The 15917-nt window shown below is 59.1% G+C and overlaps 1 protein-coding gene across 1 annotated transcript; it reads left to right on the plus strand.

Annotated features, from left to right (window-relative positions):
* The first annotated feature begins 5019 nt into the window (after positions 1-5019).
* Positions 5020-15903, plus strand: LMAN1L (lectin, mannose binding 1 like). Its single transcript, XM_045532150.1, has 13 exons — positions 5020-5191; positions 7372-7562; positions 7678-7782; positions 7872-7930; positions 9381-9480; positions 9855-9975; positions 10761-10816; positions 11358-11490; positions 11793-11944; positions 12980-13047; positions 13887-14007; positions 14633-14760; positions 15774-15903. The coding sequence occupies exons 1-13, from the start codon at positions 5020-5022 to the stop codon at positions 15901-15903; spliced, it is 1536 nt and encodes a 511-aa protein (XP_045388106.1).
* Positions 15904-15917: the final 14 nt, after the last annotated feature.

The following is a 15917-nucleotide window of genomic DNA, read 5'->3' on the forward strand; positions in this document are numbered from 1 at the left end:
GAGCAGAATAAGACTGTGAAGTTCACGGTTGGGCAGACAGGCACACAGACGACGACAGACTGAGGACTATAAAAGAGAGGTGTAACGTGGGAGCGTGGGGGGCGGGGGGCTTCCTGGAAGAAGCCGTGTTTCAGCTGAGATCAGAAGGAAGAACAGGAGGCCACCGGCAGGGCTTGGCAGCCTTGCAGGGAGAGACGCTGAGATGGAGGGAGGGCAGCTTCGTCCCGGGACCTCTGAGAAGGTGGGTGAAGACTACCGACGGCCCAGGGCTGAGAGCTGAGGCTGCAGCTGCGGCAAGGACTTGGCTTTCACCAAACGGAGTCGTGAGGAGCCCGTGCAAGTTTTGAACAGGAGGGTGGCGTGTCAGATAAGTATTTTTGAAATACTTACAGAATTACAGAGAAGGTTTGAAGAGAGCACAGCAAGGGCTGGTCCAGGTGAGAGAGGATGGTGGGAAGTCGACGGACTCCAGAGAGATGCAAGGGGTGCGGTTGACTGCACTTGGTAATGGACTCAGCGTGCCAGGCAAGGAGGCGTAGCAGGCCTGACTGGCAGGATGGCTGTGAGAAGGTGGCAGGGGGCCCCACTGAGCGAGGAGACCAGGAGGCTCATGAGTCCTGTTTAGGGCATGCTGAGTTTTAAACGTGTGCCTTTGAAACTGCCAAGAGGTGTTGAGTCAGTTGTTGGAACCCAGAAGCTGGAGAAGGAAATTCCAGAGTCACCCGCGGATGGATTGAGCCCGACACCGTGGGCAGGGAGGATGAGGCCACTTTGGGAGGACACACAGAGGAGACAAGGGCCAGGGCCAAGCCTTGGGGGCCTCTTAGCATTGCAAGGTCAAGAAGAGGAGGCTGACCACCAAGGTGCAGAGGGAGGAAGAGACAGTGTCATGTCACAGAGGTGAGGGAGCCAGTGGGGTCCCTGCTTCCCTGAGGCACAGAGATGAAGGCTGAGCCCGCCTGGTGGATTTAACCTTGAGGAGGAGGAGGGCGTTGCTGACTTTAGCAGCACCTGTTTGGTAGGGCCGACTCCAGACTACAGTGGCCAGAGGAGGGGTCGGCAGCCTTGAGAAATGGGGATGCAAGAGGAGGAGAGTTAGAGGAGGATGTGGGAGATTTGCTTTTGAGGCTTGAGCAAATGTGACTGCCAAAGGAAAGGACATTGACCTTCAGATCCTGTCCAAGTGCTGAGGGGGAGGCAGGAGCTATAGAGGGGAAGCCTTGGAGCAGGGGCGGGCCCCAGACAGGAGAGGGACAGTCCTGAAGTTGCAGAGCAGGAGGGAAACGCCCAGTGGAGCACTGCTGAATGTGTGAGGGCCAAATCTAGGGCAGGGGGCTGGGTGGGGGAGCTGTGATTTTAGCATTTGTTAACACTCACTCACCGTGGCCAGTTTCGAGCTACCAACCTGACTTCGCTGAATGCAGGTGGAGTTTCAACAATCAGCGTTCAGAAACCTGCAGAGGTGCCTGTGGCTGTGGGGTCACAACAGGGGCCAGGCAGGCAACGCAGAGAACTGGGCCACGTGTAAGACAGACAGGAATGAAGGGACAGGGCTCAGCTAGTGGGACCCTGAGGGAAGGCAGGCCCAGGTAGCCGGATGTTCCAGTTCTTTCCACCTGGTGATTTGGGAGCCCTTCCCCTCTGCCCGAACCCTGCCCCCATTCCTTCATTACCCCTCCCTCCCATTCCCCCTCTCTTTCCCAGTTTCTGTATTTTTTTTTTTTTTTTTTTTTTTTTTTTTTGAGATAGAGTCTGACTCTGTTGCCTGGGCTAGAGTGAGTGCCGTGGCGTCAGCCTAGCTCACAGCAACCTCAGACTCCTGGGTTCAGGCAATCCTACTGGCTCAGCCTCCCGAGTAGCTGGGACTACAGGCATGCGCCACCATGCCCGGCTAATTTTTCTGTATATATTTTTAGCTGTCCATATAATTTCTTTCTGTTTTTAGTAAAGACGGGGTCTCACTCTTGCTCAGGCTGGTCTTGAACTCCTGAGCTCAAGCCATCCTCCCGCCTCGGCCTCCCAGAGTGCTAGGATTGCAGACGTGAGCCACCGCGCCCGGCCCCAATTTCTGTATTTTGCTCTCATCTTTCCCGTCCGCTTGGTGCTGGCCAGTGGCTGACCCTGGATGAGCAAGATGTAGGTCCTACCCTTGAGGAGCTCATGGACTGATGGGGGGACCTCTCAGGACTCAAGCTGGTGCCCAGAAATCTGGTGGGGTGTCGCCCACTGCCAGCACCCAGCAGTGGGGCCGAGGTGGCAGCAGACGCAGGGTGGCTACTCAGACCCTCAGAGGATGGCAGGGATGGAGTAAGGGCATTCCTGGCAAAGGAAGGGCACTGCCTGGGCAAAGGCAGCGAGGTGCAGCAGCCTGTCTGCGTGGCTGCGGCTCAGGTGCCAAGGGGTGTGGTCTGGGATCAGGTGAGGCCGGAGAGAAAGCAGGGCCCGGACCGCACCCGCCTTTGCAGGCCCAGTGGGGAGATTGACCGCACAAAGGTTTAGGACAGCAGAGTGACATGCCCAGATCAGTACTGTAGATCGTTCCGGCGGCGGCAGTCTGGCCTGGAGACGGCAGGACGGCGGAAGGCTGCGGGCAGCTGAGCAGGGGCGATGGGCGGCCTGGCTGGAGAAGCAGGGGTGGTGGGGGGTGAGCAGGACTGACACTGCGCCAGCTGCCAGGCCCTGTTCTCAGCACATTACCTGTGTTATCTGGTGTGACCTCCGACAACTCTTGGAGGTATATATTAATACTACTAGTGTCCCCATTTTACAGATAAATAAACAGGCTCAGAGAGACTAAGGGACCAGGTAACACATTATGACAGTGGCAAGAGCAGGTCTCAGAGCTTGCTGCTGGCCGGAGGTAGGGGTGAGGCAGCGGGAAGGGTGGGGGCAATTCCACTCTGGTGGGGTGAGGGTGGTGCCGTCCATGAGACCGAGGCCTGCAGGACCATATGGGGGGGTGGCTGGAGAAGAGGAATTCAGTTGAGACATGACGTCTGGAGCCCTTAGTGACATCCAAGCAGAGACGTCCCCTGCAGAGAAAGACATTCATTCCGACCTTCCAGGAAGAGGCTGGGCTGGAAGTAGATGTGCCTGAAGCCACCGGCTTGGGAGGGCCTGGCCAGGCCTGGGCAGGGAACAGGGAGTGAGGGGGAAACCCTGGGGCTGAACTTAAGGGGCCACAGTGGGAGAGCAGCTGGCGAGGGAGTAGCAAAGGGAGCAGGAGGGACAGGGAGAGAAGCAGGTGAGCACTGGAGGGGCTCAGGGCACAGGACAGGGGCGGCCTCAGTGACGGGTGGGTGGGCAAGTGGACGTCAGCAGCATTTCTCGTGGCAGAGGCCGGATGGAGAAGAGTCCACTATGTCCACAGCACGGGGTCACTGCTCAGGCCTTGCTAGAGCATTTCGTGGGGCGTGGCGGGGGCAGCAGCGGGAAGGCAGGGGTTCCAGGATCAGGTGGAGGCGAGGTGGCCGGGACGGAGTGGGACCACCTGGCATCAGCTTGACTGCGACAAGAACGGGAGCAGGTGGAGGCGGTTGAGGGCTTAGTGTTGAGAAGTGGTTTCTTTTAGCATATCCTACAATTTCCCACTTACAACCTTGATTTTAAGCGATTTGTAGAGCTTCAGTGACTGAATCCTGCTGGGAACGTACAAAGCACAGTGAAACTTCAGCTAGCCAGAATTCTTGGCAAATGAGTCACTCTGGAAAAATGAACTTTATTTGGATGAAAATATATGAAATATAGGATTTCCTACCTCTTGAAAACTTTTATGGCCAGGCGCAGTGGCTCACGCCTAAATCCTAGCACTCTGGGAGGCCGAGCAGGAGGATCGCTCAAGGTCAGGAATTCGAGACCAGCCTGAGCAAGAGTGAGACCCCGTCTCTACTAAAAATAGAAATAAAAATTATCTGGACAACTCAAAATATACATAGAAAAAATTAGCCGGGCATGGTGGCACATGCCTGTAGTCCCAGCTACTCGGGAGGCTGAGGGAGAAGGATTGCTTGAGCCCAGGAGTTTGAGGTTGCTGTGAGCTAGGGTGACAACACAGCACTCTAGCACAGGCAAGAGTGAGACTGTCTCAAAAAAATAAAAAAAAACTTTTATTATGAAAATTGCCAAACATATATAAGTAGGGAGAAGAGTATAATGGACCCCTCATCCTACCACCCAGCTTCAGCAGTTACCAATTCAAGGTCAGCTGGAATTCCAGACCCTGGAATATTTGGAAGCAAATCCCAGACGTAGCAATTCATCAACAAACTTTTAGTATGTTTCTCCAAAAGACTTTTAAAACATAACCACAATACCATATCATTCCTAAAAATGTTAACAGTAATTCCTTAATATAATCAAATATCCATTGTTCAAATTTCCCCAATTGTTTCACTTTTTGCCCTATAGGTGAGTTAAAATTTGTCTCCAAACAAGGTCCACACGTTGCATTTATTCGCTCTGTCTCTCGAGACCCCCTTTCTTTTTCATGGAATGCATTTGTTGAGGGAACCAGGGTTCTTGGAAGGGTGAGCTTTGGGGATACAGGAGAGAACTGAGTGTCACAGCTGGGGAGGGGGGAGGCTGAGGAGAGAAGGGTAGGTGAGAGGACAGCCAGGTAGTTGGAACAGCCACGAGCAGGGAAAGAGGCAGGACACGGTGGCGGCTGTCCCCACAACAGGGAGGAGAGGCCAGGGCTGCTGAAGGGTGGGGCCTGGGCATCCCCCCCAAGCGCACCCCCCAGCTGCTGGAGCTGAGGGGAGGTGGGAAGGTGGCCTGTGCCAGGAGCAGGGGCAGAGCTCGGGTTGGCAAGGGGGCTGCCCACACCAGGCTGGAGGTGACGGAGGCGCAGGCCTGGAAGGAACAGGATGTCTGTGTTGGGGAGGGAGGGAGGGAAAGGACAGAGCCAAGACCCAGCTCCTGCCAGTCCCAAGCTCCTCCCTGCCTGGCCGGGTCCCAGGAGCCCCTCCCCGGCCTCCCAGCTACAGTCTACCACCGGCCTGGACAGCAGCTCCTGAGACAATGCTGGTGGTCAGCGACCCAGATGCCTTGCTGTGCCTCCTCCTGCTCCTGGCCCCCCACGGCGCTGGGCAGGGGCGTCCTCCTCGGCGCAGGTTTGAGTACAAGCTCAGCTTCAAAGGCCCAAGGCTGGCATTGCCCGGGGCTGGAATACCCTTCTGGAGCCACCACGGAGGTGAGGGCAGGGGTGGGTGCCAGCCATGCCCAGGGTCCCTCAGCATGCTGGAGGGGCTGCAATTCGGTGGGGGACAGGCCTGCCAGGGCCAGCCTCTGTCCAGGGTGGGCAGGGCCTGGGGCAGACAGTGCCAGGGGCCCCAGGACCCTTCCCAGGCTGGTCTCCTGCTCCACAACACCCCAGTCTCAGCTTCTTCTCTCTGCTTCTCTGCCCTGGAACTTCTCTCTCCTCCTCTGCCAAACTTTGGACCCCTCCCCTTCCTCTGCCTCTTGAACCTGTGAACACACACACGTACACATGCTCACACGCTAAGTCCCAGGTACAGAAACAAGGCAACTTGGACCGGCACAAAGCCCCAGGCTCCTGACTCCATCCCGTCCGCCTGCACTGTCCGCCTGCACTGTCCGTGAGAACTGAGGGACCACCTGCAGGGAGGCATCCTTTTGTCTAGCTGTTTTGCCAGAGCAGGCACCGGCCTGTCCCTGTATGCATGTTGGGGGTGGAAGCAGGCAAGAAAGCATCTTAGCCCATGGGTCTGTGTTCAGGGCCTTCCAACCTAGACCTATAAAGAGTCTGTCTTCTGCCTGATCTTGTTCCAAAAGGGATTTGTGATGACTTACAAGGACCTATACAATAGAGAGGAACTTAAATTAGGAGTGAGCAAGAAGAATAAGACTTAGGGTTAGAATGGGATATGAAATGAGTCCAGTTTCCAAAACATATGCTATGAGATCTCAACTCTGAAGTTGGGCCATGGATTTAGCTCAGAGCCTCCTAGCAGGCAAAGCAAAAAGAGAAAGCAGATCAGCTGTGTATTTCTATCTGTGAGATACAAGTTCTGAGAAATGGCATGATTCCTAACTGAGACCAGAACAAAATACCCCTTTAAAATGACAGGCTCTGTCAGTAGGGTCTTTCTTCCAGTCCTTCACAGAGGCGCAGGAGGTGGATGGAGTGGGCTGTCTCACACAGTACCAAGCCAGGCCCTGCCTCCGAGCCAGGAGGGCAGGGCCTGTACACCACTCGCTGCTCTTGGCCTTGCCAGGTCTGGGCTGTCACAGATCATGTGGGGGAGCAGCAACACATTCTCCAAGGTCACCCAGTCTATGTCCATTGTCTATTCACTCACCCTGATGCTCCTCTGTGCCCAGCCCCGAGACACAGGGCTGAGTCAGGCTCAAGGAGCCCTCAGTCTGGAGTGAGGTCACACGATCCATGTGAGGCAGCGGACAGCCCTTGTCTCCTGAAAGTCACTTCAGAGGCAGTGGCAGCTTCTGGGAGCTCCAGGACTTCTGGCCTTGCACTCTCTGCGCCTCCCTGCCCCCAGCCTGGCCTTTGCAGGGCAAACAGGCGGGATTAGCATCCTCTGGGAAGTCCTGGCAGGGTCTGGGCCTGGGCCAGGTTCCAGCCTGGCGGGCGGGAGGGTGAAAGACAGCTGGCGTAGGGCTCTGAATGCCCTTCTGGTTCCTGCCAAGTCGCCTCAGTTTCTCTCCCCGTTCCTCCCCGTCATACAAGCTCCTTTCTCCCCACCCTGCCACCGCCAGGACACTTCTCACCCACACACTCCGCCCGTTCCTCACACCCCGGGCCAGCTCCCTGCTGCACCCTGGCTTTCATCCTGTCACCCTGGAACGCCCCAGGTCCCCTCCCCCAGGAGCCTGCACTCGCGTCCCTCCAAGCTCCCCAGCCTGCAGTCCCGGGCAGGCTGCCTCTTCTCCCCCAAAGTGCTCTGCTGCACTCTGTGGTCGCAGGCACCGCCTCTTCCCTCACACGGCCTCAGTTTCCTCATCCGAGAAACAGGAGGGCTCAGACACAAGCCTCGCCCATGGTGGAAAAAGCTGTACTTTGGAGTCAGATGGAGATGAATTCCAATCCACTCAGTGCCTTAACTGTTATGAGCCTCAGTTTCCTCATCTGTAAAATGGGGTCTTATAAAAACAGACCCCACAGACTGAGGTGGGGCTTGAGGGAGGACGCAGGCCGTGCTGGCATCCGCTGCCCTCCCTGGCACCGGCCCCTCCGGCTGCGCTGGGCCCTGGTTCCCACTTCTCGGTGGATTCCTGCGTCTGACCAGCGGCCGTTATGGAGTGTTGTCCTTCCTCCTCCCGGAAGCCAGCCCCGACAGCGGAGGGGGCGCAGGGGTGTAGCGGCCCGGGGTCCTGAACCGCCCTGGTCCACAGACGCCATCCCGGGCCTGGGCGAAGTGCAGCTGGCGCCGTCCATGAGGCACCGCAGTGGCGCCGTGTGGAGCAGGGTCTCTGTGCCCTTCTCCACCTGGGAGGTGGAGACTCACATGAGGGTGACCGAGCCGGGGCGCCTGACCGAGCCGAGGCACCTGACCGAGCGGGGGCGCCGGGGAGCCCAGGGCATGGTGAGTGGCCCCACTCAGGATCGACAGAGGAGGGTGGATCAGGGAGGTGGGCAATGAGCCCTGGGGTTCCAGTGTCCTGCAGGGACCCCTGAGCTGAGGGATTGGGGACCTGCAGGTCGTGTGGTACACCCGGGACAGGGGCCACGTAGGCTCTGTGCTGGGGGGCTTGGCCCCGTGGGACGGCATCGCCATCTTCTTCGACACCTCTGCCGAGGGCCAGGTGAGTAGTGGTCTCCTGCCCACCTGCCCGCCCACGCCCTCACCCTCCTCCTGTGCCCACAGCTCAGGCTGATTGTCACCCCCATGCAGAACAGCCCTGTCATCCATGTGCTGGCCAGTGATGGGCAAGCCCCCTATGAGCAGCTTGGGTAAGGCCTGTTGGGACTGTCCCCCATTCCTGGGCCAGAGGGGCTCTGGCAGGGAGCCCGCCCCTCCTGGAGCTGTCACCCCTGCTGGCCTCTCACTCTGAGCTGGTGGCTGTCCCCCTGCGGCTCTCTCCCACTCAGTCTCAGCTGTGCCCCTGGCGCCCCGGGACCAGACTTTGCTCCCCGTCCCTGGGAACCAGGAACCACCCCAATAGCCCAGGGGAAACGACACAGGCTGCGGCCTGCGATAAGCTGTCTATCCCATTATCTCATCTCATCCCCGACACTTTGACAAGGGGGAAGTACTAGTCCCCATTTACAGGTAAGGACATTGGGGTAGAAAGGTGAGGTGACACGCCCGAGGTCACACAGCTGGGTGCAGAGCTGACATCCAGCCCAGACTTGCCTGTTGGAGGATCCACACCCTCCCCCGCACCAGCTGCTCCTTCCCCTCCCCAGGTGACGTGGCTTCTGTGGCTTCTGTCCCTCCCCGGCCTCCAGTCGCCGGGCCGGTTTGTCCGTGTCTCTCAGCAAACCTCCCTCAGCCCGTGACAGTCACACGAACTGCTGAACTGCTGGCGTTTGTGGCGCTGAGCTTGCTGCAGCCAGGCCAGCCCCAGGCCTTTCACAGGCCCTGTCGTAGTTACCCTCCTAAGACGGTAACCAGTTACTTTCAATTATCGTCCTCCTCGTTTTAAAGACGGGAGCGCCGGGGTTGGGGAGGACGAGGTAACTCACCAAGGTCACGCAGCAGCTCGGAGTGCAAACCCAGGTGGCCTCTCTGTGCTGCCTCCCTCTGGGCTGGGGGCAGCCAGGCCAGCTGCTCTGGCGTGAGCCACCCGCCTGCAGTGTCGCAGTGTCTGTGCGCCCCTGTCCCGTGGGCCCGGAGACACTCAGGGCCCCACACTCTTCTTCTAACTCCCCAGAGCCTGCTGCGCTGCCCCGTGGGGAAGGTGGGCTGTCACATTGTCCTTGGCCACGAGGACATGTCCCTTGTCATCTGCCCTGAGTCTGTCCTGCCACAGTCTGAGCCGCGGCAGCAGGGAGAGGAGAGAGAAGCCCTAGCCAGAGGCGTGGGGACTTGGGGGGAAGGACAGTAGGGAGAGGTGGTGGGTCGGGGGACGGAGGGCAGAAACCCACTGCTGATCCAGGCCTCTGGCCCCCTGGGGAAGCGTCGCAGGGAGGCCCCTGCCCCTTCCTCTGTAAACTCCAGGTTCCAACGTTCTGCCAGGCACGGCTTGCTCCCCTGCCCTTCTCTCTCCTGCTAAGGGAGCAGTCGACAGCAAGAGAGACTCAAGCTAGACAACAGGGACACGTCCCATGCCAGCTCACCCCTTCCCCACGGCAGTGCCACCCCCAGTGGGGAAGCACTGGGCAGAGTGGCTTCTAGGACTTCCCTCACCGGCCAGCCCTTGGGTCCTGTGTGACCCGGCTGGATTCCAAGTGCCCACAGGGACGGAGCTGGCTGGGTGCTGGGCTCCTGTCATCGGGACTTCTGGAACCGGCCACACCCCTTCAGAGTGAGGATCACCTACTGGCAGCAGAGGCTGCGTGTGAGTGGCCCCTCCTGCTTTTGGGGTCCTCCAGGTGGGGAGTGCAGAATGCAGGGTCCCGGTGACAGAGGTGCTGCATGTGGGTGCCCAGAGCCCCAACAGACTGGCGCCTGGACACCACGCAGGGTCCCTGGCCCATGCGAGTCAACACCCACCTGGGCTCCTCCGCCCCACACAGGCTCCTAACACTCACACAGAGCACATGCGTGTAAGGGCCAACTTGAGACCAGGCGTGCAGGTCACCTCCGTGCCATTCTGGCACCAAGCCCTGTGGCCATCTGCCCTGCACGGCAGCCCATGAGTCAGAGGGCAGGACGATGCCCCCTGCTGGGGTCGGGGGAGCAGAGGGGCCTCACTCCCTCCACGCCCCTCAGGTGTCCTTGAACAGCGGCCTCCCTCCCAGCGATCCAGATGAGGTCTGTGTGGATGTGGGGCCCCTGCTTTTGGTCCCTGGAGGTTTCTTTGGGGTCTCAGCAGCCACCAGCACGCTGGCAGGTGAGGAGCCCACTGGGCAGGTAAGAGCAGAGTGGGGACTAATGCATCGTCCTGAGCACACCTTCCCCAGAGCGCTGGGTGTGGGTTGGCCACTTCCCCGCCATGCGACCTGGGTGAGTCATGAGTCCTCTCTGGGGCTCTGTGGCCATCGGGACAAGTCACGTCTGCCGTGAGACTTGGAAGTCTCAAATGGGATAAAACAAGAGAAGCTTGTATTCCAGTATTAGCCCCATAAGTGCCCCTAGGTGGGAGCTGCGGGGCAGGTAGAAGAGGGACAGCCACGAGGAATATTTAGGGAAATGGAGCAAAGAGGAGCGATGCGATAGAGAGCCATGGAGGGTCCTGCAAGTGCACAGCAGGGGAGTGGGAGTCCTTGAATGCCAGGACTTAGTCTTTAGACACTGGGTACTGGGGAGCCATGGAAGGTTTCAGAGGAGGAACGTGACATGGTCAGAGCCACACCAGGGAGGCAGCCACTGTGAGGTTGCCTCTGCCGGTAGCATCTGTGCTCTGGGGCCTGAGGGTGTTACTCACTTTGCTACCAGGGCTCTAGCCCAGGGTGTCTTGTGATTGTCCAGTTTTCCCACTCATGGGGGCCCACCTCTGCTGAGTGTGAGGCTCAACCCTCACAGCCAATCCACCCCTCTACTCATCTGCCCCCCACACCCGTCCTGGGACGTGAGCAAGACAAGGGCCCGAGGGCTGCCTCCCTGGGGTGCAGTGAGGGCCAAGGGAGGGGCTCTGGGTGAAGTGGTCGTATTTCCTCTCCATCCACTACCTTCCAGGCGACCATGACGTCCTGTCCTTCCTGACCTTCAGTCTCAGTGAGCCGAGCCCAGAGGTGATGCCACCCTGGCCACCTGGGAGAGGCCAGCCAGGGACCCTTCCCTTGTCCGTGTCGTAGTGCCCTCAGACCTGCCGCTCCAGCCCTCTCCCCACCTGTCTTCCGGGCTCCGCGCAGGGCAGGCCTCATGTTGGGCAGTGCTGGGGCCAGGCCCGTCCTCAAGGCCTGCCCGGCTGGCTGGGCCACACTGTTACATCACGGTTCAGAGTGATCAGAGCTGGATCTCGAAAGGTGCAGGGGCCCGTGGGAGCAGAGAGAGGGGGTCTGAACCAGCCAGGGGATCAGGCAAGGCTGCTCGGAGGAGATAGGCTGGAAGGACAGGAGGAGCAGCGTGCCCAGGCCCAGGCCGCAGCGGGAGGAGGGTTGTGGGGATCCGCACAGGCGCAGAGCTCGGAGGGCTGGAGCCCACAGGGCTAGGTGGCCGAGCTGAGAGCTCTTCCTTGGCTGGGGAGCATGTTTGGTCAGGGAGGGAGACTGGCTGGTGGGGGAGCCTCTAGATCTCCTACGGGTTCCAGGCCCCACTTTCTTCCTCCCGCAGCCTCCCCCTCTGCCCTCCCTGGAGATGGAGCAGCTCCGCCTGCAGAGGCAGCTGGAAGGGCTGCAGGCAAGGCTGGCCCTGGGCACCAGGGAGGACATAACTCCACAGCCAGACTCTGAAGCTCCGGGAGATGGTAGGGACCCAGGGAGTAGGCAGGTGGGGCAGGGGCCCATCTGAGTCACGGGATCCTCTTCCCTTAGAACCAGCAGTCCTTTAACCAACGGGGAGACGGAGGCCTGGGGAGGCCATAACTAAGTGGGACCTGGGGCCCAGGTGTTCGGTCCTAGCCTCACCTCCCAACCCAGATGCATTGTCCTGGGAAGGGTCTTGGAGGCAGCAGCCATGCCTTCTGGCACCCCTCTCCAAGATGCCCCCCAGAGATAGGCTGTGTGGCCCCAGCTCAGCTGCCCAGCCCAGCTCTGCTCCAATCCCCAGGGGAAAGGCTCTCTGACCTGGAGGAGACACTGGGCAGACACAGCCGGGTCCTGCAGGCTCTCCAGGGCCTCTCCGAGCAGTTGGCCCAGGCTGACAGGCAATGGAAGACGCAGATGGGGGCCCCAGGCCAGGCCAGGCCTGAGGGAAGCTGGGTGAGTGGCCCTTCTGACATCCAAGGCTCCACCTGCAGTCTTGAAAGACCAGGAACCAGCCCCTCACCCGAGTTCTGGAGGGAAGAGGGGCAGGAGTGAAATGCCGCAGGTCACAGGACAGGACAGGGCAGCATACAGGAGGGCATCTCTGCACAAGCCGGTGCCCACAGAACCACGGGGCTGGGGCTGGGGCAAGGAGATGCCAGGTATTTGGACTCGGGTCTGTAGATGAATGACAGAAATAGACTAGGTGCTAATTTGCATGTAGCTTCACATGTGATTTGCATACAGCTTGCTTAATGCTCAGTTGCATGAAAATCCTCATTTCAACCCAAGTGCCAGCTGGCTCCTCCCCCAGGGAGTCCTGCCTCAGGTCATGCCCAGCCCAGGGGCCTGAGAGCTGAACTCAGCCAAGGTGCTAGGCACTGGGCAGAGGGGGCCCGCAGCTCCCGTAGGCTTTGCTGGGCTCTGACAGTTCAAGGTTTTAATCTGTGTCCTCGCGCCAGAGCAGCTTAGGCTGGGCTGCTGGCGTGGGGAAGAGGGGAGGGGACCTGCGCTCCAGGGCCAGGCCTCTCGGATCCTACCTTCAGGCCCTGCACCCCTCCTGCCAGGTTCCATCGGCCACCTCTGCAGGTCACTCAGCGAGGCAGAGACCCTAGCACTGGGTGTTGACCAGCACTGGCCCCAGCTTGGATGGTGCCCTAGAAGAAGGGGGCAGACAGGACTGGGCTGGGCCTGTGCCTCCTTCAGGGGACAGGGCCACTTTTAGAAAGGGGAGGGATTTTGAGAAAGCCCAGGGGTGGCCACTGTTGGGAGAAACAATCACCTTTAGGGAGAAGGTTTGGGGGAGGGGGCGGGAAGCAGAAACCCGGATGGACGGGGGTCAGATAAGCTCAGTGTGTCCAGAATGAGGTGGCCCTGGTAATCTGGTAAGGCCTCCGAGAGGAGGAGGCTGCAGTATCCCTGGGGACGGTGGGCTCTGAGAAGAGAGGGGCTGTGACCTGGGCACTAGACAAGAGGCTGGCCCTCCTGCAGGACTCTGCCAAAGTCCGTGCCCTGCTCCATGGACAGCGCACTCTGCTCCAGACCCTGCAAGAGATGAGGTAAGGGATAGGGGGAGGGGGGGGACCCCCTGCACCTTGCTCCTCTGCCTGAAGTTGCTCCATTCGCCCTTCATTCCTTTCGTCATTTCCTGAGCACCCAGCACAAAGCCTGGCCATTAGAAGGGCTGGGGGTGGAGTTAGGTTTGTTGAGCTGACTTGAATTTAACTGAATCAAATTTAAAGTTTTGAAAGTCCTAGTTCAAAAGCAACTCTCTCTGGGAGAAGCCCAACGTGAAGGCCCCTGTGAGACATTCGCACCCCAGGGAGGGTTAGTAAATCTGAGCCTTCCTTCAGTGACAGCTCCTGGAAGGAGGGGACATTTTGATGGGGGTTCTTGGACGGTGCCCAGCCAAGATCAGGCCAGCTGGAGGAGGCGGTCCCTGACTTCGTTTTGCCCCTTCAGCCTCCCAGCATCCACTCCAGGCCAGGCCTCTGGGGCTACCCACAGAGCCCTGGGGATGACTGGCAGGAGGAGGCTTCAGGCTGGCTGCTGTGCCCGAAGCCTAACCCCGCCCCCCACACACATCTAGAAGCCTGAGCTGGTCCGTGGGAAGAGGGAAAGGAACTCAGTCCCCTGGGGCTGGGGCTGGAAGGCAGAGCCCAGGGGAGGCTGGGCTTGAGACCAACAGCTTTAGGGAGATCCCTACCTGAGCTAAAGCTGTCTCAGGATCTAGGAAGAAGGTTTGGGGTGAAAAGACCAGCCCCCAGGAAGAGGCCCCCTGGGTGGTGCCTGTTCCCCACCCATGTGCTGCCCCTAGGGATTATGGGAAATGATTAGGTGATTTGGGTGCAACCAGAAGGGGTAATGAGTCATCTCCTTTGGTTTCCACCCCCACTAGGGAGGCAGCAGCCCGCATGGCCTCAGAAGCCCGGGTCTACCTGCCTGTGGGTGCCGAGCATCATTTCTTAGAGCTGGACCAGATCCTGAGCCTCCTGCACAAGGACCTTCGGAGCCCAGCGGTGAGGGGGAAGTAGCGGGCTGCATAGGGGCCCCATCCCTGAGGTCCAGGCTCAGCCACCCCTCTTCCAGCACTCCTGCAGCCCCCCGGCCCCTCCTGCCCTTGCCCTCCCCGCCCAGGACGCCTGGCAGGCACAGCTGCGTCTGTGTGTGCGTGCCCACGTGCGGGGACACAGATCTCACCCTCTCTGCTCTCTGCTCTCAGGAGAGTCCCACAGACTCAGCATCAGCAGGGCCTGGAGAACCCCTGGTCCAACCCCCAGTGGCCAGAAGGGAAATGGGGTGGGCTGGTGCAGTGGGCTCTTCCCCACACACCTGTCTCGTCCTGCTCTTGCCCTCACCCTCACCTGGTCTTTTGCTCTCTGCTTCTCTCTTTCTCTTCTTTTGAGGCTTTGGCCCTTGATGATCCCAGGCCCCAGGCCCTCCCCGCTGTCCCCAGATGGAGCCAAGGGAGCTGGGGTGGGGGAGGCAGCTTTGTAGCTGCCCCTTCTCCAGGTTCCTGGATGAGAGCCGGCGGCCCCCAGCCTGGGGAAGGGAAACAGAGAGCACACACATGGCCCAGATTCTAGGTCCCTCCCTCCTTCCGGATGAGAAGCTGAGGCAGGACCTTGGACTCGTCCCTTTCAGAAAGCAGCAGCCAAGGCTCTCTGCACACCTGGCTGGCCCCCAGGGGCCTTCTCATGCCTGCGACCCGGCATCTTCCTCTTCTTCCTCCTCATTCAGACTGTAGGCTTCTTCTGCTACGTGCACTTCAGGTGGGCCTCCCTGTGGGTAGGACTTCCCACTCCACCCAGCATCTCTCGGTTCTGGGTTATAGCCATTCAATTGGAGGGGAGGGCACTGAGGCCCAGAGGGGACCCGCCTAGTCCCCAGACAGCAAAGAGCACAGGGCAAGCCAGGACCAATTCTTTTTCCAGGCACTACTGCCCGTCTGCTCAGGCCCCAGCCCCATCTGGGTCCTTCTCTCCCAGAGCTCACGCTCTGGAGTGAGAAACTGACAAGTAACTGACAGTATCACCCCGAGCTGTCAGTGCCATGATGGCAAGAAGCTCAGGGGCTGTAGGAGTGCAGGAGAAAACACCTGATCTAACCTGAAGGGACCAGGGAATCGGCCTGGAAGGGACACTTGATATGGGCCATCAAGGCAACCAAGTTTTCCAGCCTGACAAGATAGGTAAAGGCATCGATGCAGGGGTAACAGCATGAAAAAAGGCATAGAGGCATGAAAAAAAGCATACTATTTTGGAGGAAAAGTGGCAAGTTGAGTACTGTTGGAGCAAAGGGCGGGACCAGTTTGTGAAATTGGGCAGAGAGAATTGAAAAGGTGGGGGGAGGTCACTCATTTTTCTGGGTGCTTATTTACTGAATGAATGTGCACCCTTTAGAGATGTGGGTGTGCTAAGGGCCTCAGAAATGGGACTGACAGCCCCTCCTTGGTGGAATTTCAAGACAAGCAGCATCAGTGCGGGCTGGGATGGTCCTGGAGGAGGATTGAAATATGTTCAGCTTTAAAAGGCACAAGGTGGAATGATCACAGGCTACGCACATACTTAGGGGTGCAAGGGTGGTAGAAAGCCTGGAGCCACCTGCGCAGACCTTAAATGCCAGGGGGAAAGTGTGGACCTTTTGTGGCAGGCCAAGGGAGACACAGAAGGTCCCAGAGCAGGGGAGACTGGTGCAGTGAGCGGAGCCAGGCAGCTGTGACAGTCTTGGTTTCAAAAGCCCAGACAGGAGAGACCCAAATAACCTCTTCTCTCTCTGGCAGCAGACAGGAGCGGGACAAGAGCCTTTGGGAGTGTCTGTCCACAAGCAGCCCTCCTCCGGTTCCTGCAGCACACATCCCTAGGGCCCTGGGAGCTCTGAGGAGGCAGCCGCTGCCCCCCAGCATGCATGCCTGACCCACCCGGAAGCC

Source organism: Lemur catta, chromosome 1 (assembly GCF_020740605.2).
Source record: "Lemur catta isolate mLemCat1 chromosome 1, mLemCat1.pri, whole genome shotgun sequence".
NCBI classification, from domain to species: Eukaryota; Metazoa; Chordata; class Mammalia; order Primates; family Lemuridae; genus Lemur; species Lemur catta.

Excerpts from the sequence above, each read along its gene's own strand:
- LMAN1L (XM_045532150.1), top strand. The coding sequence starts at position 5,020 with ATGCTGGTGGTCAGCGACCCAGATGCCTTGCTGTGCCTCCTCCTGCTC. Across the intron at positions 10,817-11,357 it reads TCAGTGAGCCGAGCCCAGAG|CCTCCCCCTCTGCCCTCCCT; the intron begins GTGATGCCACCC and ends TTCCTCCCGCAG. Across the intron at positions 14,761-15,773 it reads TTCTGCTACGTGCACTTCAG|ACAGGAGCGGGACAAGAGCC; the intron begins GTGGGCCTCCCT and ends CTCTGGCAGCAG.